This window comes from Podarcis gaigeae (assembly GCF_964106915.1).
Source record: "Podarcis gaigeae genome assembly, chromosome: 7".
Classification (NCBI taxonomy): Eukaryota; Metazoa; Chordata; class Lepidosauria; order Squamata; family Lacertidae; genus Podarcis; species Podarcis gaigeae.
In genome coordinates, this window is record NC_139683.1 from 1,344,660 (window position 1) to 1,371,792 (window position 27,133).

The 27,133-nt window shown below is 47.8% G+C and overlaps 1 protein-coding gene and 1 long non-coding RNA gene across 4 annotated transcripts in view; both read left to right on the forward strand.

Moving 5' to 3' along the window:
• The window catches only part of LOC310849281 (fucolectin-like), a 43,194-nt gene extending 16,335 nt beyond the window's left edge, over positions 1–26,859 (forward strand). Inside the window, exons 3-4 of one of the 3 annotated variants that reach the window (XM_083749476.1) lie at positions 4,299–4,590; positions 6,320–6,524. In XM_083749476.1, coding sequence (XP_083605602.1) covers positions 4,299–4,590; positions 6,320–6,479 — 452 coding nt within the window. In that variant the 3' untranslated portion in view covers positions 6,480–6,524. Of the gene's footprint in view, positions 1–4,298; positions 4,591–6,319; positions 6,525–26,636 lie in introns of those variants that run through there. The other 2 variants (XM_083749474.1, XM_083749475.1) reach the window with 2 other exon arrangements.
• Positions 21,707–23,369, forward strand: LOC310849322. The gene is made up of 3 exons (XR_014566854.1): positions 21,707–21,745; positions 22,041–22,132; positions 23,313–23,369. It is a non-coding gene; the product is annotated as an uncharacterized lncRNA (long non-coding RNA).
• Positions 26,860–27,133: the final 274 nt, after the last annotated feature.

The following is a 27,133-nucleotide window of genomic DNA, read 5'->3' on the forward strand; positions in this document are numbered from 1 at the left end:
CTGGCGATCTTACTCCATGAACATCAGTTGCAGAGACTGAAAGTCCCCACCCCCTCACAGCCGTAGAAGTCCCCACCTCTCCAGGGCTTTTCCCAAGCAATAAGAGACATCTCCCGTGTGAAGCCAACATCTCCTCCGCCCTTTTCATCCCTCTTCTGGTTCTGCTTGTCTCAGCAGAAGGGGAAGACACCCACGACTTTTCAGCAGCCTGACTCAACTCTGCCTCTTGGCCTCCCTCCTCTCTTGCCTCAGCTTCTGCCTCTGAGTCTGGACTTCTCTCTGCCACAGACTCTTCCTGCTCACCAAACCCTGTTACCTCTTCAGCTTCCAACATCTCCTCTTCTCAGTCTTCTCCCTCTGACCACTTCTCATTGTCCCATCACCATTCCCTGGGCTCTGAGCCTTCTTCCCCTGGTGGTTCCCCAGCTGGTTCCTCCCACCATTCCTGTGCATCCAACCAGTCCATGACAAACACGTATTAATACTGGACACACCTACAAATCCCTGCAAAAGATCCTGGTCCTCCCAAAGCTGTTGTTGAATACCTACGAGGGCTGGGCATGCATGTGGGCTCAGATGCACACCTTGTAGCAGTTGAGGGCATCAAGATAAACTTCTCACCTGCCCTTAAATATGCAACTTCTTCCTTGCTCCTGGCTGTTGGCTGTTGTGGATTAAGTAATACAACCCTTAACAAAATGTTATTTCCTCTTGGGAGAGAGTCAGCAACCACATAAGCCCAGTTGGAAGCAGGATATGGAAACCTGATCTTGATGGGCTCAATCCTGGTATCAACATCTCTCCGATTGGCTGGGTAATTCTGAGCCAGGCAGGAGCTGTCCCTTCAGAAGAGCATAAAACCAGGACTGCCAAATAGAAGATCCGGAACTCAGGTGGAAGCAAGGAGGTCTCTGAGCCAGTTTGGGGGAAAGAACCTGTGACTGCTGACCCATCAGGAAGGACAAGAGAGACTTCTGCTGACCCCAAGAAAGAAAGCCGAAGTGAGTTGGGGGGACCCATTGGATGTGATGTCTGAAGTCCAGAGCTTGAATGGGCATATCTATATTGGATGTTCAATCTGGTTTGAAACCAATATAACTTTCAAGGCTTTGAGTCCAGAAAAAAGTATTTATTGAAGGCAGGCTACAAGTATGTTAGGTATTTCTATTCCTCTGGAGAGGGACAGTTCTTATGGGAGTTAAGCAAGAAGGAACTTGGTTGTTGTTTAGTCATTTAGTCGTGTCCGACTCTTCGTGATCCCATGGACCAGAGCACGCCGGGCCCTCCTGTCTTCCACTGCCTCCCGCAGTTTGGTCAAACTAAGAAGGAACTAGAATAAAGCAATACTTCTTTAGCAATCTCTTGTAGATGATTAAGATTGTCTTCCATGAAAACATGGTCTTCACAGTGAATCCATAAGTGATTGTGGAGGCCAATTCTGGATCCACATGTCCTTCCACAGTGGGGACACTGATCATGACGAGGGTTTGCCAAGCGTGCCTTCCTCTTAGCATGTTTCTCCCTTTCGTCCATGCTTTTTCAAAGTGTAGGGTAGACATGCCAGACTGTCTGCTGGCGATCCCAATTTACCTGCCTGCCTTGTCTTTAACCTTATTCCCTCTTAGGCCTCTTAGGGCTATCAGCTAACCTTCTCTCTTGGTCCAGCACCCTTCATCTGCCCACTTAAACAGAGAATTTGCCTCCTTCACCCATGCTACCAAGGAGGACTGAGCACAAACACCACTTGCCTTAAAATGCTCCTGGCCATTTGAGGAAGGCCAGGAGAGCCCTTGATTCATCTGAAGGCCACCCCTTAGAATTCCTAGCCAGCTTTGAGCCCACCTTCTTCCTGTTCCTGGTGCAAAAGGGAGGCAGAGACTCCTATGGCTTCAGCAATGGCTCCTCCATTCCCCCCTTGCAGGATGCTCATCATCTGGACCTGGCTCCTGGCCCTGGCGCTCCTGGCAGCACGTGGGGACGCCCGGAACTGCATGTATGAATGGCAAAGTGGTAAGAGCTGCTAAGGGAGGGCTTACTTGTGGGTCAGACCCCAACCCAAGTGATACTTCTCCCCACCACCACCAAAGCATTCCTATTCCTCCCCAAACTGGTGACATCTCATCCAGTGGGGAAATCAAATTTATTCATGGAAAAGTAGTTAACTAAAGGCTTACAGTTACAGGTAGGTAGCCGTGTTGGTCTGCCGTAGTGGAAACAAAATAAAAAAATTCCTTCCAGTAGCACCTTAGAGACCAGCTAAGTTTGTTCTTGGAATGCACACTTCTTCAGAGACACTGAAACAGAAGTCACCAGACCCTAGTATATAGTGAGAGAGTGACCCCACTCAGAAGCGTGGTGGGAATGGGTGATTAGCTTATAGGTGTGATAAACCTGCTAATGACTTCTGTTTCAGTGTATCTGAAGAAGTGTGCATGCACACGAAAGCTCATACCAATAACAAACTTAGCTGGTCTCTAAGGTGCTCTAAGGTGCTATGGGATGCAGGTGGCGCTGTGGGTTAAAGCCTCAGTGCCTAGGACTTGCCGATCGAAAGGTCGGCGGTTCGAATCCCTGCGGCAGGGTGCGCTCCCGCTGCTTGGTCCCAGCGCCTGCCAACCTAGCAGTTCGAAAGCACCTCCAGGTGCAAGTAGATAAATAGGGACCGCTTACCAGCGGGAAGGTAAACGGCGTTTCCGTGTGCGGCTCTGGCTCGCCAGAGCAGCGATGTCACGCTGGCCACGTGACCCGGAAGTGTCTCCGGACAGCGCTGGCCCCTGGCCTCTTGAGTGAGATGGGCGCACAACCTCAGAGTCTGTCAAGACTGGCCCGTACGGGCAGGGGTACCTTTACCTTTACCTTTACCTTTACCTTTAAGGTGCTACTGGAAGGAATTTTTTTATTTTGTTTTGACACAGGCTTATAGGTAGTGATGGGATTTCGTGCCGGGGACTGGCAGGAGGCTGCTGAGTGTGTGCTAGGGGAAGAGGGACTGGTGCCTAACTCAGGAGAAGGGAGGGGGTCAGTGATTTGGGAGGAACTGTTCCCACCAGGAGGCAAGAGTCGGAGGCAGTTGCTGCTGCTGCAATCTCTCCCTAAAGCGCGGACCTGGAAATACCTGCTAAGATGCTCAACTGGCACGCCTAGGTCTCCAGAGCTGCAGCAGCAACCGTGTTCTCTTTGATAATAAAGTTAACCATCTGTCATGTGCATTCCTTTGGTTGGGAAGGGCCCCATCCAGCAGATTCCTCCCTTTATGTGTTCAGACTGAGGCTCTTCCATCCCCAGGCAGAGGAGAGGATGCAGCACTGAGGTGGCTGCTGTTTCCAAGAGACATCCTGATGGCGCTGTCTCCAGCTCTCAGAATCACCAGCCCATTGCTCAGCGGGGCACCCCCAAAAATGGGTCTGGGGAGGCCATGACCAATGCCATCATTGGACATCAATGCCAAGGTTGGAGAGGACCGGTCTCTGAGCATGTTCAGTGTGCTTTCATACTCAGTACCAAGATGGTCCTCGTAGGACTATATTCTGCATTATCCTTCAAGACTGCTTGGGGAGAAGGAGGGGGGGACTGGTGCACTTTCCCATTTCCGATTTGCCCAATACGACCTCTATCTTGGTAGAGGTGAAATGAGGGTGAAGGTGCTGGGAGATACTCAAGGATGGCAGAAGATCAACACACTCTTGAAATCTCCAACAACACGTTCAGATGTAATTTTCATTGGGAGTAAATGAGCGCAACCTCTTTGTTGTCACTGCGATTTTGTCCTGACCTTACACTGCACAATGACAACCCCCGTTTTATCCTCACAAGAGCCCTGCGAGGTGTGTCAGGCTGAAGGAGAAAGGACCAAACTCAGCCTCTGGCTCTCAGCACCACCAGCTTCTTGCAGGACTGGGCTTCCCCCAAAATGCAGGGAGGCGGGAGAAGGCATGAACATCGGCCTCCTTTCATAGCCATTCCAAGGTTAGAGAAGGCCTGTCTCTGAGCTTGTTCAGTTTACTTTTCTACCAAGGTAGTTTAAAAGCCTTTAAACACTGCAGAGCCTCACCTCTTGGTTGGAGGGCCATGAAAAATCGAAATCTGGAAATGCAACTATTTTAATATCAGTGTGGCAATATTCCTCCCTCTTCTGTTGCAGCTTCTTTGAACACTGAAAGTGGGTCTCCTGAAGGGCTTTGCAAAGCTTCCCCTGGTCTCTGCTACTCCCTGTTCTTGTCCAGAGAGGATCTTCCATGGAGGCTGTATAAGTCTCTAACCATTTATTCTCCCTCCATCTCCTTCCCATCATGCTCCAGCTCACAACTTGGCCAAAGGCCGCCCAGCCTTCCAGTCCTCCATCTACCGACATGAGATTTTTACAGGAGGAATCAAAGCTGTGGACGGGAATTGTGACGGGCTCTTCAGCTCGGGCTCCTGCACCCACACACAGAAGGAAAGGGACCCCTGGTGGTACGTGGACCTGGGCGATGAGTATGCCATCTCGGCCGTGGTGGTGAGAAACCGCCAGGACTGCTGCGGCAACAGACTCCGGGGAGCTGAGATCCGTGTGGGCAACAATATGGCTCACCGCAGCAAGTCCAACACCCTGTAAGTTCCATTTCCCACACCCTCAATCCCTGTAACAAATGTTAGGTTTCTGTTACGCCACTGTGCAGTGTTTGGAGTCACAAGACTCTGTTTACATTCCAGACTCTTGGAAGTCTCATGGGAGACGGATGTTGGTGTTACTGGTTTCCTCTTTCTTTGTTTCAGTTGGTTCTCTGCCTTTCACAGAGAGCAGATGCATATTCTTTTCTGTCCTGCGTAGTTAGAAATAAAATGTAGCGATGTAGCACATATTTTGACTCCTTCTGCTGTCCAGGTACTCTGTGGAATGGGGGAATGTGCCTGAAGCCTCATCAAAGGCTTAGGTCATTAATCACCGTCTGAGGAGATTCTGAAGACACAACCGGAGGACTAGCTCAGTCGTACGGAGATTCCGACAACAAAGACACCCCAGAATACATCCAATATAATTTGATGTATGTCAGGAACTGGTGTCAGGAGTAGGTCAGCAATTTTGTAAAAAACCACCACGGTCTCTCTCATATTTATTTGATTTACAGCAAAATCATTTACAAATCCATATAAAGAGATTTATCTGAATCTCATGACATCCCCTGACCCCTCCATGGGTCGGGTCCAATGCCTACACTTGCAACTGCACATCAATCCATTATCCACATTTTGTGTCCATGTATTTATCCATAATCTTTGTTACCTTACAAGTAAGATTAAAATCCTGCTAATGTTCCCATTTGCCAACAGTGCTCTCTTCAATAAATTATAAATTTCCCCCAATTTTTTTAAAAAAAGTTATTGTCCTCTTGGTTCCTGAGCGTTCCACTTTTATTCAAAGAACCAAGAAAGCGCAGGCCTGGTGATCTCAGGAACTCTGCCCAGTAGGTCTCGCCCTAAGGGGGCAATTGCGAGGACTGAAGGTCCCTGATTTCCCACAGTCCCCTCCACTCCAGGGTTTTCCCCAAACAATTGGAGACTGCATCTGTGCACAACCAATCTCTCCTCTGCTCTTTTCACTTCTCTGTGTGTTCTGGGAGACCAAGGGGTGGGGAGCCGGTTGCAGGAGGAGGGGGAAACACCTGGATTCTCCCACAGCCGGCCTCATCTCTGTCTCCTAGGCCCCTCCTCTCCTGCCTCTGAGTCTGGACTTCTCTCTGCCACAGCCTCTTCCTGCTCACAAAATCCTGTTGCCTCTTCAGTTTCCAACACCTCCTCCTCCTGCTGCCCCCAGTCTGCTCCCTCTTCTCTCTGTCCCCATGTATCATTGTCCCACCACCAGTCCCCTGACCCTGAGCCTTCTTCCCCTGGGGGTTCCCTCGGGGGTTCTCCAGCTGATGTCTCCCACCGCTTCTCTGCATCCAGCCAGTCCATGGCAGATATGTGGACTGATGACGTCTTAAGAGTTCCAATTTGAGGTCAAAATTAGGGATTAGGAGAAATCGAGGGTTCTGCCTCCTTTTTAAACCATGCTCTTCTGGGCGGAACAGTGACTCTGGTCCCCATTTGGGGCTGGGAACAGAGATGGAACAAGCAGGTGGTAGTTATTTTGGAATATTTAGTCTAGACTACAATGACAGGTAGCAGCAACATTCGCGAATGATATGAGATCCACCCAGGAGGCCAGCATTAGAGGGAGAGCGCATTGTTGTGGTATCATTAGAAACACTGTAAGTTTAGGAGTGCATTTCTCCACAGCCTAGGATGGAGATTCCACATGGATCCCACCCTACAGGTGACTTTCTTTCTCTCCCTGCAGCTGTGGGACCATCACAGACACCAGCAGTGGATCCATCAGTGTCTTCAACTGTGATTGGCTCAAGGGCCGCTATGTGAGTGTCCAGATCCCTGACCTTGAAGAGTACTTGACCTTGTGTGAGGTAGAGGTCTATGGCACCAAGGCAGAAGACCAGTGCTAGAGGTCCACACCTTTGAGGGGAGGGCAAAAGTGATGAAACTGATGTTGTCTCTCCAATAAATTTTCACTGAGTGGGCTACCTTCGTCTCTTCAGTTGACTTATTGGGCCCTGAAAACCCAGAGAGTCTAGGATTTTGCCTGTGCCAGAGAGAAGCGACTGCAGCATTAATCAGTTTCATTCATCCTTGTTCATTGTACGGCTCTTGATCATGATGGCTATGGGATCTCCAGACTCAGAAACAGTCTATCAGATTCTTTTCTTTTTTGTGAAATATTTTTATTGGTTTTTGCAAGAACAAATTTAAAATAATGAAGAGAAAAAACTTTTACTGTATCCATATATGAGATTCTCTGAATCTCTCTGCTTCCCCCTATCCCCTGCATGGGTCCTTAAAATAATTTTTCTCAGACTACATATTGTGGGAATGTTCAGGGATGCGGGAGAGGATATATTGTCTGATAATAGTCTTTCCAACTTGTGTTAACAAGTTCACAATTTAGCAGAGTAACATTCCCCCTTTTAAACTTGCAGCAGATGCATTTGCTTAGGCTCGCTGAAGCCTCTATAATAACTGTTCTGGTATTTCCCCCTTATTCCCTCATAAAAGATAAGACACGACACAGTCTTCTATAAAAGTATAAAAAGAGTTTACTCACACATCATTCTGTTCACAATCGGATCCCAAAAGGCAGACTTAGCTTAGAAAAGTAACATACACCTGGAAACTATCTCATAAGGAGACAGTCCCTTTGTCCTCTCTTGGCTGGAAGCATCTTTAGCTAAGCAGATGTTGCTTCTTCGATGCATGTAGTGAGAGAGAGAGAGAGAGAGAGAGAGAGAGAGAGAGAGATGGCTACCCTGCCCTGTGCTTTTGTAATTACCTGCACAGGTGAGGCCACACCCACCTCCGGTCACATGCAGAGGAATTCTGTCCCAACCCAGAAGGAAACAGGAAGTTTACCTGTTGGCTGGACAAACATTCTTCCCCATGTGTAAACATGTTCACTCTAGGAATGTTGCACTTGACTGCTCTTGTGTTTAACATCCCACACATATCATTACGTTCCCCACAGCTTTCATCTCTCTAAATTATCCATGTCTTTCGTTTCCCTACAAGTTATTTTTAAAGTCCAGCTAATGCTTTTATTTGTTTACAATGGTCTCCTCAGTAAGTTATGAATTTCCCCCATTCTTTTTAAAAGTCATTATCTTCTTGATTCCTGAGTCTCCCATTCAGTTTTGCCATTTCAGCACAGTCCAGCCGTTTGGCTTGCCATTCTTCCTTGATCGGTTCTGTTGGTTCTTTCCATCTTTGGGCTAGGAGCATCCTTGCAGCTGTTGCCACATACATAAACAGTCTTTTCTGGTCTTTTGGGGTGTCGGAACCTGTAATTCCTAGTAGAAAAGCTTCTGGTTTTTTAACAAGTGTTATTTTAAACATTTTTCCAATTCATTCCCAAAAAGGCTTTGTTACCTTACATGACCACCACATATGATAAAAGATAGCCTCTTTTTCTTTACACTTCCAGCAAATACTGGAGCTTGTTCTATACATTTTGAATAGCTCAGTAGGAGTCAGATACCACCGGTACATCATTTTCATATAATTTTCTTTCAGTGTACAACATGCTGTGAATTTCAAATCTGTTCAGACTATCAGATTCTTAAGGGTAGTTGCTGGGAGATTCCGTTGCCTTCAAGCCCCCTGAGAGGTTTCCTGGAGGCCCCTGTGTGCCCATTACTGGAAGAGGGACACAGGGTGAGATACACGCTTTTGGCCAAGTCCAGCAACGCTCCTCACGCCTTCTCCTGGCTTACAAAGGACATAAAACAAAGGAGGCAGGCAGGCCAGTCTCCAGGACAGGCTGGTGTCTTATATGGACTTTTGAAATTGCCCACTCTGTAGCCCAAGACCACACCCCAATATCATCATATATACATCACGGAAGGAGGCGGTCTACAGCAGAAATCCTGCCTGCCGGGATACCTGACAATGGTCACTGATTGCTTTGCCTGGGCATTCTTTTGTGATGGTAAATACTTTGATTCCTGAAACCAGGTCACAGGCTCACCTTGTTCATCCACAAAGATGCCCTTAAGACAGGTAAGCAGAAGACAATGGAGAGGCTTCCTTGCAGAGAAACATTTGAGGTCATAGAATCATAGAGTTGGAAGAGACCAAAAGGGCCATCGAGTCCAACCCCCTGCCAAGCAGGAAACACCATCAGAGCACTCCTGACATATGGTTGTCAAGCCTCTGCTTAAAGACCTCCAAAGAAGGAGACTCCACCACACTCCTGGGCAGCAAATTCCACTGTCGAACAGCTCTGACTGTCAGGAAGTTCTTCCTAATGTTTAGGTGGAATCTTCTTTCTTGTAGTCTGGATCCATTGCTCCGTGTCCGCTTCTCTGGAGCAGCAGAAAACAACCTTTCTCCCTCCTCTATGTGACATCCTTTTATATATTTGAACATGGCTATCATATCACCCCTTAACCTCCTCTTCTCCAGGCTAAACATGCCCAGCTCCCTTAGCCGTTCCTCATAAGGCATCGTTTCCAGGCCTTTGACCATTTTGGTTGCCCTCCTCTGGACACGTTCCAGTTTGTTAGTGTCCTTCTTGAACTGTGGTGCCCAGAACTGGACACAGTACTCCAGGTGAGGTCGGACCAGAGCAGAATACAGTGGCACTATTACTTCCCTTGATCTAGATGCTATACTCCTATTGATGCAGCCCAGGTCAATTTAGGAGAGTCCAAATGGCTTTGGGATTGCTCTCCTGTACTATTTGGGACATGTGGTTTATATGCTTACGTATGTGTTTGCCTTGTAAATTTATTAACATGTGATTGATATATGTGAGACCCTAGAACGGCCTCTGAAGGAGCGTCTCCACCCCCATCGTTTAGCCCGGACACTGAGGTCAAACTCTGAGGGCCTTCTGGCGGTTCCCTCCCTGCGAGAAGCCAAGTTACAGGGAACCAGGCAGAGGGCCTTCTCGGTGGTGGCACCTGCCCTGTGGAACGCCCTCCCACCGGATGTCAAAGAGAACAATGCCTACCAGACTGTTAGAAGACATCTGAAGCCAGCCCTGTTTAGGGAAGCTTTTAGTGTTTGATGTATTGCAGTATTTTAATATTTTTTTGGAAGCCACCCAGAGTGGCTGGGGAAGCCCAGCCAGATTGGGGGGGTATAAATAAATTATTATTATTATTATTATTATTATTATTATTATTATTATTCCTATAACAAATCTGGTGTGTGGGGAGCTCTGTCCTGCAACTTGGATAAGGAGGATGTTGTCTGGATGCTGCACAAGGAGACATCAGCCGCTTCAAATCTGCAGTGGACAAGCTCTCTGCTAACTCTGTCCAAAGGTGCCCAGCAGGCAATGTGACATGGCTGCTGTGTCCACACTAGGGCATAAATACCCACTCCTGTGGGTCACGTCTTCCTCTGGGCACTTTTGATTCCATGCCTCCCAAATCCACCTCCCTCTTTCCTGTCCCCGCTGGTGGGCAGTGCCAAGTGGGAGGTCCTCACACTCTTTGGGGCCCCCTCTCTGCCCTGCGCCCCACAGCACCAGCCAGGATGAGGTGTGAGTGGCAGGATTTGTCCCAGTCGGACGTGTCGGGTTCCCAGTGGGGTGGGCGCGACGACACCCTGAGCAGCTGGACCAAACATCTCCCCCACCTGAGCATTGGGGGGGGGGCTAACAGTGTTTTTAATAACCAACAGACAAAGAAATAAGTCCCTGCTGAGGTGCAGCCCCAGTTGTGATGCCCAAAGTGGTTATGGCGACGCGTCCACAGCTGCTCCCATTGGCTGGGGGCTGTCTATGATGTCACAAAGGAACCTGTCAGTTGCCTGGCTATAATGGTGGCCTCTCCCTCTTCCCAGCACAGACCTCAGTGGGCAGCAGCTCTGGGGGGTCTCCTTCCTCGGGGAGGCAAAATGGCAGGAGGAAGGAGGCACTCATCCTGCAATGGGATGCTGAGGAACAGGGAGAAGGCAAGTTCGCTTGCTGGGTGGGATCGCAGCTCGAAGGCAGCTGATTTCCACAGTCAGAAGCTAGCTAGTGTCTGGTAACACACCTGGCAGAAGATGACAGGTGTTTGTGGCTGGTGGAGTTTGCAGTCAGAAGCCAGCGGGTGGCCTAAGGCGCTGCAGATGTCAGGTGGCTGAAGGTCACCTTTGGAAGTCAGTTGGCAGAAGCTGTGTGGAGATTCATGACTTGAAGCTGTGTGTGTGTGTGTGTGTGTGTGTGTGTGTGTGTGTGTGAATGCGTCCACAGACATTCTTCACGAGATGGCAGATGGCGTGTTTGTGAGTGCAAATGGGAGGTTTCGAATGGTGTGTGTCTGCGTGTGTGAATGGGAGCGTTCGGACGTGGTCCAGGTAAGTAGTGTTGTGGCTGGGAAATATGTGCTCAGGGGGTGGCAGATGCCATCCTCTGGGCACAGGGTGAATGGAACCAGTGGATATTCATGGGTAGAAACCAGTGGAAGTTGACCAGGGCGTCGGGGGTGAAGTTACCAGGCAGCAGCCAGTGGAGGGTCTGGCTGAGGCTGCTGGACGGAGGCCATCCCACTCAACGTGTTGTTTGCCTTTCAGGAAGCCGGTGAGGTTTCCCCCGAGACCGATCGTGAAAGTAATGAAGAGAACAGCAGGACCCAAGCAAGGAAGTTTATATTCCTAAATAAATGCCTTTTAAAAAAAAGCAAAACTGTGTCCAACTGGTTTCATATAAAACAAATGCAATGCTAAGTTTCTAAATGCAAACATGTTTAAAGTGTGTTCTTTCTTGCCCCCTCCCATGTGGGGTTGTGCAGCTGTTTCTGTAGTTGCCTTCGGCTACGATGATGTCAAAGTGTAACGGCTACGATGATGTCAAAGTTTCTGTGATGTCACAAACAGACATGGATCTCTGAGAGGAAAAGCAGAAGGGGTAGGGATAGAAAGGCAGGGTGAGAAAGAACCAGATGGCTTTAAAAGAAGACGGGACAAATTCATGGGTTCAGTGGGTGCCAGAAGGTGCTGCAGATGTCAGCTGGTTGAAGGTCACCTTTGGAAGTCAGTTGGCAGAAGCTGTGTGGAGATTCATGGCTTGAAGCTGGGTGTGTTTGTGTGTGTTTATGAATGGAGAGCGGCTGGTGAGCGAATGCGTCCACAGACATTCTTCCTGGATGGCGTGTGTCTGCGTGTGTGAACAGGAGCCTTCGGACATGGTCAAGGTGAACAGTCCTTGTGTCTGGGAAATACATGTTCCGTATGTTAAGTCTGCAAGCTGCGCATATTCTGTCAACTTAACATATAGAAGAAGAGAACAAGAATAACATACATAACACGCCCCCACGTATAAGACGCCCCCTATTTTTGGGACTTAAATTGAGAAAATGGGGGGAGATTGTATCCATGTATAAGACGACCCACAATTCTGAACCTATTTTTGAAATAAAAAAACCTAGTCTTATACACAGCAAAGTACGGTATCTCTTCAGGCTGTCAGCCAACCTTTTCTCTTGGGGCCCGAGTCCTCAGCTCCCTTGGCCAGAGCAGCTGCCCCTTTCGACATCTCTGACAGTCGCTCAGCCAAGCAGGGAGCTTCGGATCAGGAATGCTGTCCTGCCAACCTCACGGTTCAGGCAAGAGACCCCAAGAGCATCAAATTCAAATCTGTCATACATTTACCTACAAGGAATCATAGAATTTGGGAGTTGGGCCATCTCAAGTAAAGCATCTATGGCAGATGTCCATCTGACCTCTGCTTAGAAGCCCCCAGAGGAGGAGAGTCCACATGGAACATGTCTGCAGTTACACTGGCTCCGTGTTTATTCATTCTCCCCCCTCTTATCTTCTCAGCAGCAGCAGTTTCTAACCAGCGCCATGCTCTCCTGCCCGCCTTTCAACCTTTTGCCTTCGTTTCCAGGTTCCCCATTTCAATGGTCACCGAACCACAGATTTAATCACACAGCTACCACACCTCACTGACTTCCCCGAACTTACTCAACCACATATTCTTTAACATGTTACATTAGTATGCTAATGCAAGCATTGCCATTTTTTTCATAATTTTCCAGAACTCTCTCTTTCTCTCTCCCACTCACTCTATTTCCATGCTGACAAGGACTGAACAGGAACGTTTTGCCCCACTCATGTTCGCCTGCCATTTCCATTTGAGGAAGCGCATGGAGCTCTCTGGCCAGCAGGGCTCTTGATTCTTCTGAAGGTCTCCTCTCAGCATTCCTGGGTGGCTCTGAGCTCACCTTTTCCCATCTTCTTACTGCTCCTGATGCTAACAGTGGGGCAGACCCCGATGGCTCCAGCACGATCCACTTCCTCCTGGCAGGAGACCACTCACCTGGACTTGGCGGCTGGTCCAGGCACTCCTGAAAGGGGATTCCCAGAGCTGCAAGCCTGAATTGCCAGGTGTTGGGAAGAGCTGCAAGAAGGGAGCTTGTCTGCTGTGGGTCAGACACAAACCCAAATCGTGTCTTTTCCCCCAACACACACACAGGGAGACCTCCTATTTCTCCCCAAACCAATGACCTGGAAGCTGCTCTTCTGATGGTGAACACTTGAGTCCTCTTTCTCTATGGAATGGTCATATTTTACAACAACAACATCATAGCTTGCCGGATCGGGCCCATCTAGTCCAGCATCCTGTTCTCAAAGGGGCTGAAGAGTTGTCTGTGGGGCGCCAGCAAGCAGGATTTTAGCACCAGGAGGGGCAGAACTGGATGTTCGCAAATGTGGCCCCCACCAAGGTCACCCCCCCACACAGGGCTGCCGAAATCATGCTACTCCACCTGAACTTTCTTTAATTTGTCCTGAGTCATTTGGGGTTTTTGATGATTGCAGAGGTATTGCTCAAGACCTGTTTATCAGTGGTGTGCAAGGCTTACTTGGGCAATTCTCGCCTTGTGTAAGACTTCAGTGTTGAACTTTTTAAATAAGAATGGAAATGTCTCCCCCTGCCCCACCCCCAAAGCACAAGGTGTCAGTTATTCCCACTGCGAATCATGAAAACATTAGCTCAGAATTTGCTAGGGACTAGGGCCTTGGTAGCCCTGGTCAGTTTTGGTATATGATGTAGGTTTAGCAGGGTCAGTCTGGAAGCTGCATCTGTGTGGGTGGAATGTATAAGAACAGGCTTGTAAACCAGTCTTCTTGTCAGGCAATGGCTTTGGCTGACCAGTTAAGAACCATGATCAGCATAATCAAAGAATTGTAGAGTTGAGGGGTCATTTAGTCCAACTCCAATGCAGGAATGCAGTTGCTCTGTGCCATGGAACAGATGGCTACCTCCATCTGGTTTATTTCCACACATAAATCACTACCCACCAGTGAGCTTGACATTGATACCAGGAAAGGTCCAAGAACAGATAGAAGAAGAAGAAGAAGAAGAAGAAGAAGAAGAAGAAGAAGAAGAAGAAGAAGAAGAAGAAGAGGGAGTAGTTTGGATTTGATATCCCACCTTTCACTCCCTTTAAGGAGTCTCAAAGCGGCTAACATTCTCCTTTCCCTTCCTCCCCCACAGCAAACACTCTGTGAGGTGAGTGGGGCTGAGAGACTTCAAAGACGTGTGACTGGCCCAAGGTCACCCAGCAGCTGCATGTGGAGGAGCGGAGACGCGAACCCGGTTCCCCAGATTAGGAGACTACCGCTCTTAACCACTACACCACACTGGTGTAATTCAGCAGTCAGTCTATGAGAACTTAGAAAAGGATGCTGTGATTACTAAGACCCAGCATAGGTTTCTCAAAGATAAGTCATGTCAGATGAACCCAATTTCTTTCTTTTTTATGGAGTAACAAGCTTGGTAGATCAGGGGAATGCTGTGGACATAGCGTATCTTGATTTCAGTAAGTTCTTTTGACAAAGTCCTCCATGATATTCTTGCAAGGAAGCTGGTAAAATGTGGGTTGAACGAGGTAACTGTTAGGTGGATTTGTAGCTGGTTGGCTGCTCCCATTGGCTGGGGGCTGTCTATGATGTCACAAAGGCACCTGTCAGTTGCCTGGCTATAAAGGTGGCCTCTCCCTCTTCCCAGCCTAGACCTCAGTGGGCAGCAGCTCTGGGGGGTCTCCTTCCTCGGGGAGGCAAAATGGCAGGAGGAAGGAGGCACTCATTACAAATATTATGCCTGAATGTATCTGAAATATACTCGGAGTCGAGTGTGGATTTCATGCTCTTTATTCAGCTCATAGTAGCGAGGAATGAATGTCCCCCCAAAATATCTGCTTTATATACACAATGGTCCCCACGTGATTGGCTAATACTGGGATTCTCCTGTAGGCCAATCAGGTTGCGGATTCACTTCCACCTGGAGATGGATTGGGTGGCTCCTGCGGACCAATCATACTGCTGCATTCTGGATCCTATTGTTCTAGGACCAATCAGACTGCTGCATTTTGGATCCTATCCAACTCAGTGCATAACACCATCCTTTCGACTTGACAGCTCAGGGAAGATACCTAGATTTATAAATTCGTAGAAAATCCATACTTTTACTGGCTTTCCTCATTCCAAGGCCATTTTAACCCTTAAAGAAAGGTGAATTTGGGCTCCACCTCCCTCCATGAGCCAAGAATCAGGAAGTCCTGTAGGCAGCAGGAACAGGACATCCCGCCACAATCCCCCAAGCATGAGAGCACAGACATGGCCCCCTACCCAGGGAGCAACCAGGGGGGCAACACTAGACATCCGCAGAGGCGGTTGAGCAAGTCCGATGTTCTGAAAGCCCATCTCCAGACTGAGGGCAAGGAGATGTCAAGAGTTCTATTGTTCTTTTGGTGATGGGGACTTAAGAGGTGTTGGGAAAGGGGTCTGATAAAGTGACCTCATGTTGGACTTGTTTACCCCCCACCCATTTGTGACATGCCAGCGATGTAGTGATGATGTCTCAGTGATGCCTCTCGAAGTGTATTCTGGGGGAAGGAGGGAAGGTTTAAAAGAGGAGGTCACCCCTTACTCGGGGTTCTTACTCCTGGGGGGACCTGTTGCACAACAATAAAGATCATGGTCTTCTGACTGCTGTTTTGCTCCAAATTTCTTGGCTGGAACTTCCTTCTTTTACTGACTGCGTAGATGTTGGTTTCTGCTTCCTTCACTGAGCAGCGAAGTGCTTGTCACAAGACAATGTTTACATTCCACAGTCAAGTGCTGTTGGGTTTTCTCACGGGAAAGGAGACTGGATGTGACGTACACTGGTTTCCTGTTTTTCACTGTTCTTTGCAGTTCAGTGTGATTCTCTCCGTGCTTTAGAGGAGAGAGGATGCCTTTCTCTGCTCCGGCAGAGGGAAGATGTTTTTCTGTAAATTACCAGCTTTGAAGTGTAAATAAAGTAATATAGAGCATGTTGGCACGTACTTTTCATCATTCCGCTGTGCACTGGACACTGCTTATCTCCAACATTTGGTTCCGGGCCCAGAAAAACGCAGTGTTTTGAGAATGGACTCCAGAAGTCGGGCTCCTGGCAAAGGAACAAAGGAGCAAAGAATTGGAGTGCCGGCAAAGGATCGGAATGCAGAGGGCCGGATCGGACGATATCTCTGCGCGTCAAGATGATTTGATGAGGTATGTGCTACAGCTCCGGGCAGCCTGCCAGCTTCTAATTAATGGCTTTATGGCTGGACTTTGAACTTTTATAGCCGGTTTTGCCGTGGCACAGGCAAAAGGCTAGAAGGATAAATTTTTCCTATGCTGGGGGAAATCGAAAGTAAAGCAGCTGCAGCAGTGTCGCAGCATGAATTTAAGACAGCAGAGAGAAAAAGTACTTTTGAACTTGCTTTTGGAATGAAGCAGCTGCAGTTGTACACAGACGCAGCTTGTATAAAGCAGCTTGATTTAAAGCAGCAGAGATGACGCAGAAGGCTAATGCCAGAGTCATGATGGCTAGCTGCAGAAGGCTGGCTGATGCAAGTGGGGAATCTGATGCCAATCAGCCACATGCTCAGCTCAGAGTAGCCTGTGATACTGCCATGATTCAGAATGAAGCAGACCGCCAGGGTGATAGCTGCATGGGCAAGGGGGAGTCTTCACAGACGTCATCCCATAGTGCAGTGGAACCACCAGATGGCGCCAAAGCTTTGAAGGCAGTGAAATGCTACACGTGTGGACGTCTAGGCCATATGAAGAGGGAATGCAGATATCCCAGGGCCAAGACAGAGCAGCGCAGCGAAAGCTCATCGCGTGGAAAAGGCCGAGGCAAAGGCAAAGGTCCGGTGTCCAGGACAACGCAGCACAAGGCAATGGTCTCACGCTTCACTCCAAAGGTTGCAGAGGTCCAGAAGACGTCTAGATCTTTCTTCGTTGTTGATTCAGCGGCGACCCACCACATGTGCAACGATAAGCGACTGTTCGTGTCTTTTACACCGCAGGAAGGTGCGATTCACCAGGCGGATGACCACACAATTCCCAGTAAAGGCTACGGAACTGTTGTTCTTCACAGTTTGGACTTATCGATACAGGATGTGCTTTATGTGCCAGATGCTAAGCATAATCTGCTCAGCGTTGGACAGCTGAATGAGTGGAAAATTGACGTTTCCTTTAAGAACAAAAGGTGCATCATCACAAAGAAAAATGATTATGTATTGCATGCTGAATATGTTGATCGTTTGTATGTTTTGTATTTTGATGATGTTGTGCAGGATGACACTTGTTGCATTGCAGGTTCTAACAAAAGTTTGCATGCAGAATGTATTCACGATTTTCATCGAAAATTTGGTCATTTGCATTTTGAGGCAGTATCTAAAATGCCTGCCTTGGTTGAAGGTATGACTATTAAACCCTGCAGGTACCACATGAAGTGCAAGGCATGCGCAGCAAACAAGGTAAAAATGGCTGTGAAAGGTAAGGTGTCTAGTAGGTAAGCTACAGAACCATACCAGGTTGTTCATGCTGATTTGGTTGGACCACTAGCGCCCTCTTTGGGTGGAAACAGGTACTTCATGGTTCTCATTGATGCATTTTCCAGGTATATTTATGTGTACAATCTCAAGCAGAAATCAGAGGCTTTTCCAAGGTTCAAGGAATTCTGTGCTTGGTTGGGAAATGTGCATGGTAAGAAGGTAAAGACTCTTTTCAGTGATCGCGGGGGAGAATTCACTTCTCAGCAGTTTGAAGCTTTTCTGACTGAGAAAGGAATTCAACACGATTTGTCTAGTCCTCGCTCGCCATGGCAGAATGGACTTGCGGAACGAGCAAATCAGACATTGCTTCAAGGGTTAAAAACCTTGCTGCATGATGCCAATCTTCCAGAGAGTTATTGGGCCGAAGCTCTCTCATGTTTCACTTACAGTTATAATCGCAGGTTATCTTCAGCGATTGGTTGTACCCCCTATGAGAAGATGTTTGGCAAGAAGCCATACATCAAACACATGAAAATTTTTGGTTCTGACATGTGGGTTCACTCACCACAAAGCTCCAAGTTAGACAAGCGTGGATTGCATGGTATCTTTCTAGGTTATCAGAAAGGGTCTTACAGAATAATGATGACTGACTCTAAGGCAATTAAGCTCACAAGAAGTGTTGAGTACAATGCCAAGTGGGGGGAGAATGTGGGAATTTTCCAATGTTATCCTGATGACAGTGATGAAACTGAGGATAGTCAAAAGCAACCGCAACAACCCACACCCACTGATGAAGGTTCTGATTCTGAGTCTGAAACTGAATCGGGTGATTCAGAGGATTTCAAGAGTGCGAAAGCCTCTATGCGACCCTCTGAAAGCTCTGATCAAGAATTAGAGGAACCATTGTTCACAATAGGTCACTTTTCTCCTAAGAAGGAAGAGGAGAGTGTTGAAGACTTAAGGCTAATTCGCAGGTCACAGAGAGCAACAAAAGGCAGACCTCCAAAGAGATTTGCTGATGAGTTTGCTAAGATAGCAGTAACAGCTGTTAAAAGCTCCAAGAAGGTGTTTGAACCTTCAAGTTTCCAAGAAATCCAGGATTTGGATTCAAAGGAAGCTGAGCCATGGTTAAATGCCATGAAGGCTGAGCTTGATTCCTTGGAAAGGAACAAAACATGGGACCTTGTTCCAGTAGTTCCAGGAATGAAACTGCTTGGAAGCAAATGGGTCTTCAAAGCGAAGACAGATCAAAATGGCAAGATAGTCAGACACAAAGCCAGATTGGTAGCCAGAGGTTTTGCACAGGTACCAGGTGAAGACTATCATGAGACCTACTCACCCACCGTGAGGTATGAGAGCATTAGGCTTATGCTCAAGCTAGCTGCAGAAGAGAATCTACACATTAGTCACCATGATGTGAATACAGCTTTTCTGTACGGATCTCTAGATGAATCACTTTATATGCTTCCACCTGATGGCGTACAGGTAAAACAGGGATATGTTTGTGCTCTGAAGAAGTCCCTTTATGGTCTCAAACAAAGTGCACGGTGTTGGCACACAAAACTCACTGAAGTATTGTTTTCTCTAGGTTTTAAGCAAGGGAAAGCTGATCCATGCGTATTTGTCAAAGAGGAGGGGCAAAAGAAACTGTATTGTTTGTTTTATGTTGATGATCTTTTATTCTTTTGGAAGGATGTCACAATGTACAATAATGCCCTAGCTCAATTGAAAGAGCACTTTGACATGAAAGATCTTGGTGAGGTAAACAACTACCTATCTCTGGAAATAGAGAGAGATCAAGATGGTAACATTCTAGTACACCAGTCACGGAAAATTGCTGATGTGTTAAGCAAATTAAACCTGATGGATGCTAACCCTGTAGACACACCGATGACAACAGGTTATCAGGTAGATGACACTGGAGAAGCATTTTCTGATACTACACTGTACAGAAGTGTGCTAGGCAAGCTAAACTTCATTGCCAGATGTTCAAGACCTGACATTGCTGTTAGCTGTAATTTGCTAAGCAGACAAGTCAACAATCCTACTGTTAAGGATTGGAAAGCTCTGAAACGCATAGCGCGGTATTTGAAAGGCACTATGCATTACAGACTGAGATTTAACAATCAGAAGTCTGGTGGTCTTGAGATATTTGCAGATGCAAGTTTTGGAAGTGACACTACAGACAGGAAAAGTACGTCTGGAGTTTGCTATAAGTACAATCAGGGTCTATTTGATTGGTCATGCAAGAAGCAAACAACAGTTAGCTTAAGTACTTGTGAAGCTGAACTGAATGCACTGTCTTATTCACTTAAGGATTGTGAATGGTTGTTACAATTGTGCAAAGACATAAAAATTCCTGTCAAATGTCCAATCCAGGTTTACCAGGACAACAAAGCATGTTTGGCTTTGCTGAATTCTGAAGGTTGTAAGCAAAGCACGAAGCACTTGCAATTAAAGTTGCAACATGCTAGGGAACGTATTCAAAAGGGACTCGTAACGGTGTCCTATATGCCAGGTAATGAAATTCCTGCTGATGTATTGTCCAAGATTGTATCAAGGGATCAACACTGTACCTATGTGCAGAAGTTGGGTTTGTACTGATATTGTACGAACACGCTGCCCAGTGATGTTCACAGAAAGGGGGAGGATGTTGGTTTCTGCTTCCTTCACTGAGCAGCGAAGTGCTTGTCACAAGACAATGTTTACATTCCACAGTCAAGTGCTGTTGGGTTTTCTCACGGGAAAGGAGACTGGATGTGACGTACACTGGTTTCCTGTTTTTCACTGTTCTTTGCAGTTCAGTGTGATTCTCTCCGTGCTTTAGAGGAGAGAGGATGCCTTTCTCTGCTCCGGCAGAGGGAAGATGTTTTTCTGTAAATTACCAGCTTTGAAGTGTAAATAAAGTAATATAGAGCATGTTGGCACGTAGTTTTCATCATTCCGCTGTGCACTGGACACTGCTTATCTCCAACACGTAGACCCACAGGGGACTTGCACCCCAAGGAGCTGGGCTGTTGAGTAGTCTCTCACCCCAGAATTTTTTTCATAACCAGGTCAAAAAATAATAAAAAAGGAGGTGAGTTTAAAGACAAGGCAGGAAGGTGAATTAGGACAACCACTGGGCAGCCTAGCATGTCTAAACAACACATTTAAACCTAGTTTAAGCCAAATCCAGTCTTGCTTAATTATTCTGAGGAGTGTAAATCTCCAAGGGACTGGAACTTGCCTTCAAAAAAATGCAATTTCTGGACTCCTAGAACTCTCTGTTCCCTCCAACTGGACGCAGACTCTGACCTGCAAGAGGAAGCAATATTTGTCCCTAGGCAGTGCCAAGTGATTTGAATATATGAAGCCTCCAATTTCTCATTTAACACATGTTTGCAACAAACACTAAAAGCCATATTTATTTTGGCCACTTCCCAGCCATGCCCATTAAAACACAAAGTCAATAGTCTGAAGTAGTATTGACAACATCAGTCTACCTATGTGAGGTAAAGAGGCTCTCTTAAGAATATCATAGCAACCTTCTGGATCAGACCAGAGGTCCATCTCCTCGCCCAGAATCCTGTTCTCTCCATTGCCAACCAGGTGCCCATGGGAAGCCCACCAGAAGGAGAGGAGCGAAACAGCGCTCTCGCTACTTGTGGCTCCCAGCAACTGGCCTTCAGAGGAGAAAGAACATCGTCACCATGACTAGCAGCCATCGAAGGCCTTAGTTGCCGTCTGGCACTCAACTGCCATAGATCACAGAGTGTGGTGGTCATGGCAGGGCTCAGGAAATCCCAGACTGGCTGCGTCCAATACAGTGGTACCTCGGGATGCGAACGGGATCTGTTCTGGAGCCCCGTTCACATCCCAAACAGAATGCAAGATGTGACGGCACATCTGTGCATGTTGTGTTTTGCCGCTTCCGAGCATGGCGTCATTTTGAGCATCTGCGCATGCACGAGCGGCGAAACCCAGAAGTAACAGGCTCCGTTACTTCCAGGTTGCTGCGGAGCGCAACTCAAATGCGCTCAACCCGAAGCACATTCAATTAAAGGCATTCTTGTACTCACTTTAGCACCCACCTGCCCTCTAAATGCAACAAGGATATGTTGCTAAACTCAAGGCAGATCCCCTGGTGATAAGGCTGTGCAAATTCCCCCTCTTGGCAGAGATGTAGAAACCACACAAGCCGTGTGAGAAGACGGATGTAAACAGTGGATCTTGATAGCCAAATTCCCGCCTTCCTGATTAGTCGGGTTGTTCTGAGTCAAACAGGAACTGCCTGTTTGAAAGGGGATAAAACCAGGAGGGAGAGGACTCAGCTGGAAGCAGGGAGGGCTCTGTGTCAGTTTCAAGAGGAAAACCTGGGCTTGCCAAGCCACCAAGAAGGACAACAGGCGCTGATCCCAAGAAAGAGAGCCAAGGTAAGTCTGGGAAATCCATTGGATGTGAGCCTTGAAGCCTAGAACATGCCTGGAAGTCTTGACCCTGAATGGGCAGATCTGAAATGGCATTCTTATTGTTCAGGTCTTATATAGGACTGTCAGGAATCTTTGGAGGACGACCGTTCTCCTGCCCAACGTGGTCCTTGATTGACCTGAATGCCTCTTCAGCACTCCTGGCTGCAAGCAAAGCCCTCTGAGGCTGCTAGGGGGCCCAGACCCCCATGGCTCCTGCAGGCGGCTGTCCCTCACTGCCATCTCCCCTCTGCCCTTGCAGGATGCTCCCCACCTGGACTTGGCTGCTGCCCCTGGTGCTCCTGGCAGGCCAGGCGGAGGCCCAGAGCTGCAAGCCAGAACTGCAAGCTATTGGTAAGACATGGGGGGGCGCAAGGGCCAGTCTATGGGTCAAAGCAACACTTCGGAGTTTTATTACAAGCAAGCAGGAGACAGACTTTATTAAGTCAACAAATAGAGTCCAGTTTCAGTCTGTTGCCCTTGCTGTTTTTGGAGAGAGAGACCCTGGGTCAGCCTCATAGGATCATATAATTGTAGAGTTGAAAGGCACCCTGGGGTCACCTAGTCCAGCCCCCTGCATTGCAGGAATCTCAACTCAAGCACCCAGGACATGTGGCCATCCAACCTCTGCTTAAAACCCCCCAGGGAAGGAGAGTCCACCCCCTCTCGTGGGAGCCTGCTCCGCTGCCGAACAGCTCTTACTGTCAGAAAGCTTTTCCAAATGTTTAGTAGGAATCTCCTTTCTTGCAAAATAAAGCCATCAGTTCAAGTCCTACCTTCCAGAGCAGGGGAAAACAAGCTTGCACCGTCTTCCAGGTGACAGCTCTTGAGATATTTGCAGATGGCTCTCATATCTCCTCTCAGGCTCCTCTTTTCCAGGCTAAACATATTCAACTCCTTCAACCGTTCCTCATAAGGCTTGGTTTCCAGACCCTTCATCATCTTGGTCGCCCTCCTCTGCACACCTTCCAGCTCGTCAACATCCTTCTTAAATTATGGTGGCCAGAATTGGACACAGTATTCCAGGGCAGAAGAGAGTGGAACAATTACTTCCCTTGATCTAGACCCTAGACGTCTACTGATGTAACCTAGAATAGCATTCACATTTTTTTTGCTTCTGCATCACTCATCTTAAGTTGTGGTCCACCAAGACCCCTAGATCCTTATCACAGGCACTGCTAGTAAGCGAGTGCAATCCAATAGAAAGTCTAGTTTTGTTCTGTAAGCACCTCCTCATTTCTCTGAGCTTCTGTGCGGACGTGGGGCTTCCTTCTCTCAAGTAGGGCACATGGCTGCAGTGTAATTAAGAAATGGTACTGTATTCTTTAGTGTCACTGCTTGTTCTGAGCATGAAAGAAATCTAAATTTAAAAATAATAATGAGCCTGCTGTTGCCTTCCTGTTCTGCTTGGGGGCTTCTCAGAAGTATTGGAGTGGCCACTGCGAGAGCAGGTGCTGGGTGAGACGGGCTGGTCTCTTATTGCATTATTCTTTGTCCTTGTCCCCATCTTCTTTCTCTCCTTCCCTGACTCCAGCTCGCAACCTGGCCAGAGGCCGCCCAGCCTGTCAGTCCTCAGTCTTCCCCCCATAGGCGCCGACTCCATGGGGCCTGAGGGGGCCCGAGCCCCCTCAAAAATTCGTTTGGGGGGGCAGAGCCCCCCCAATAATTTAAAAAAATTATTACCGTAAATTTCGCTCTATAACACGCAGATTTTTTCTCCTAAAAAGTAAGGGGAAATGTCTGTGCGTGTTATTGAGCGAATGTGTGGTCCCTGGAGCTGACTCGCCGGAGCGCAGGGGCAAAAATAGGCAAAAATCAGACAAAAATAAGATCGGGTGGAAGCTGCTGCTTTCCTGCATTCTGCCTCAGGGTCTTACTGCTCTCCCGCTTCTGTTGCTGCGTTTGCTCAAACTCAACAAAGAGCAGGGAATCCCCTGCCCTCCTGGCAAGCAGAGGGTTAAGGAAAGGATCGGGTCCTTCCTTCTAATTCTTTCCTAGTCACACTGCGTGCAGGCTCCAGCCCACCACCTCCTCCTCTCCGTGCTCTAGGACTCGCAGGTGGGAGAGAGAAAGAGAGGGCTGGCTTGGGGGGGGGACTTTTGCCTTCCTTTCCTCCCCCCCACCCCGTTAAACTCCTCCCCTGCATTCTTAGCCAGCTGCTTCTTCGCACACCCCTCTTGTGCTTCTTGTCCCTTCTGTGTTTTTCCTTCCCTCCCCATTTAAAACGTGGTGACAAAGCACGGATCCACATGGATCCTCAGGATTTTTGCACTGGGTTACCCCAAATTCACCATCAGATCACATAGCATGTCCATGGCTACATCTTGCACCAAAAAAATCACGCACCCACTGTTGCCTAGGGTCACAGTGGTGCAAAAAGTGGTTACAAAGGATGGATCCACATGGATCCTCAGGATTTTTGCATTGGGCTACTCCAAACTCACTGTCAGATATTAAAAATCTTTATAAAATAGAGAATTAAATACATACAGAATGTTAAATTTTCAGTTTTGAAATATTGGTACTAGTTTAGTACTGTATTTCTATATTACTATAGTACTGTATTAGTTATTTTCAAATACTTAAATATTTTTAGGGTGTAAGACCCAATTAAAGCCCGTTATTTACATACAGTATTACAGTATTTACATACAGTATTAGGCATACTGTATTAACTTTATTAACTGTATTAAAGCATTAACTTTGAGATATTATTTTTATTTAATGAACCCTCAGCCTTATTCAAAGTAAGCTTAAATTAGCTATTTCACTTATTAATCAAAGTGCTATTACTGTGCGACAGCAATATTTTATGTTTTATTCTTTTAATGATAGTTTAGGATTTATTTAAATATCATTTCAGTCTTTTCAGAGCTATATATTCACTGCTCTGTAATAGTCTATAAGCATAATTGTTACTATAAATTAAATTAGCTTTTTACGAAAATACCGTGCGTGTTTATGTTTTGTTTCTTTTTTCAAAGCCAAAAAGTGTTTCAGGCTTGTCGAGTTTCCCGGAGTGTGGAGTTATAGAGAGTCGAGTTTTCAGGGTTCTAATGTTGATCATATGACTCTAAAATACTTTTAAAAAACTTTAAAACTCACTAATTTTCACCTAAAATTTAGAAAACTTCCCGGGGCAGGACCCTGGTATGGCCCCCCCCCAATATTTTTTATAAGTCGGCGCCCCTGCTTCCCCCACGAGATTATTGGAACAGCAAGCAAAGCCGTGTATGGGAACTGCAGTGGGGACTGGTTTGAAACGGGCACCTGCACCCACACGCAGCTGGACACGGAGCCCTGGTGGCACGTGGACTTGGGCCAGCAGTACGCCATTTCTGCTGTGGTGGTGAAGAATCGTGGGGACTGCTGCAGTGAGAGACTCCAGGGAGCCGAGGTCCACGTGGGAGACTCTGTGGCTGACCATGGAAAGTCCAACCCCCTGTAAGTTGCAGTTGCCTCTTCCCAAAATCTCCTTCCAGAAATCTCCCGTCTTGTAACTTGGAGTCCTTGGTTCAGGTCGTCCTCTCCAACCCAGGAGAAAACAAGCTTGCTCCATCTTCCAGGTGACAGCTCTTGAGATATTTGGAGATGGCTCTCAAATTTCCCTTTCTAGGCTAAACATCCCCAATTCCATCAACCGTTCCTCATTGAGACTTGGTTCCCAGACTCTTGGCCATCTTGCTTGCCCTCCTCTACACAGGTCCCAGCAAACACAATGTGTACAGTTTTAATTCTACCACCGTTTAATTGGGGTTTTTGGTAATGATTGCTTTTCCGTGTGTTTTGCAGTTCTTCTTTTTATCTGTAAGCCTGTCACGGTCCGGTTCACAGGCGATCAAAGTCCTGGCTGGGGACGTCGGGACCGGGGGCAAGATGGAGGGGTGGGAGCAGGAACGGGGGTCCAGAAGCCAGGAGTCAAGAAGCCAAGGGTCCGAGGATCAAGAAGCAGGGAGTCATGAAGCTGAGGTTCAAGGATCAGGAAGCAAGAAGCCAAACGCAGCAAGGCAGGGAGTGTGTTGCTGTGGCAAAGAGCCAAAGGGAAAATGCTGACCTTATATCCCTTCCCGGCTCTTGCCACCAGGTGCTGTGAGTTACCAATCGGCCTCACCTGTGTAGCCATGCCTTGCCTCTCCAGAACAAACTTAGGAAGGCTCCAGTCCTGCAGAGCCCTATTGGTCACAGGGCCTGGCTCCTGCACGCACACCTGACAAAGCCATGCTGAGTCCCATCAGGGGAAAAGACAGGCCATAAATAAAAACACCCCACCCCACCCCAATCCCTCCTTCAGAGATGGAGTCAAGGCTTTCCTTCGTCTCCCCTCCTCTGCCCGACCTCTTCAGCGCATCGCCAATTCACTTCGCTTCCCCCTCCTCTGTGAAGTTGCGCTTTCCTTAGCCAAATCTCTGCTCCGCCACCAGCTCCTCACCCCCCTTGACCCCTGCGGCCCCCTCCTCCTGGGTCCTCCTCGGACTCCACCTGGCCGCCTCCTGTCTGCTCTCTTCGGCCAGAAGCCGCTGCCCTTCCTCCAATCCCTCCGCTCAGAGATCCATTCGAAGCCCCTTGTCCTGCCTTGGCACAGCCATCTGCCCCCCCCCCCCGTCTTTGTAAAGACCTGGGCATGCAGTGGGCCCTGAAAACAACGCCAGCGGTTAATGGTGAAAATTGGGGGATTTGGGAAGCCACCTTTGAGCGATAGGAATGGGTGAGGGCTGACATTTGGGAGTCCTTTCACATACAGCTTTGAGATTTTTCCCTTTAAAATCTAAAGCGGCATAGAAACAAAACGTATGAATAAATGTATGAATATCCCCATAGACTGAGCTGTTTTGGATTCACCTCCACTTTCTCTCTCCAGCTGTGGGACCATCACAGACACCAGCCTTGGCTCCGTCAGCACCTTGTATTGCAATTGGCTCAAGGGCCGCTATGTGAGCATCCACATCCCGGGAAGGGCCGAATACTTGACCTTGTGCGAGGTGGAGGTCTATGGCACCAAGGCAGAAGACCAGTGCTAGGGATCAGCAGTCTCGGCGTGTGTGTGTTGGGGGTGGTGAAATAAAGAATTATTCTTCGGTAAATTTCCTCTGAATTGGCTTGTTTTGTCTCTCCCGCATCCCTCCCTGCGAGAGATGCTCTCCTTTGGCCTGACGCACAGAACAGGCCATCTGCCGTCTAAGGTTGACCCACAAGTCTTCATTAGACCCACACTCAGGCCTTGAGACTTCATCCCAGAGAGGAAAGGGTCAAATCATAGAATTGTAGAGTTGGAAGAGACCCCAATCCAAGTCCCTGCAATGCAGGAATCTCAGCTGAAGCATCCTTGAAAGATGGCCACCCAAACTCTGCTTAAAA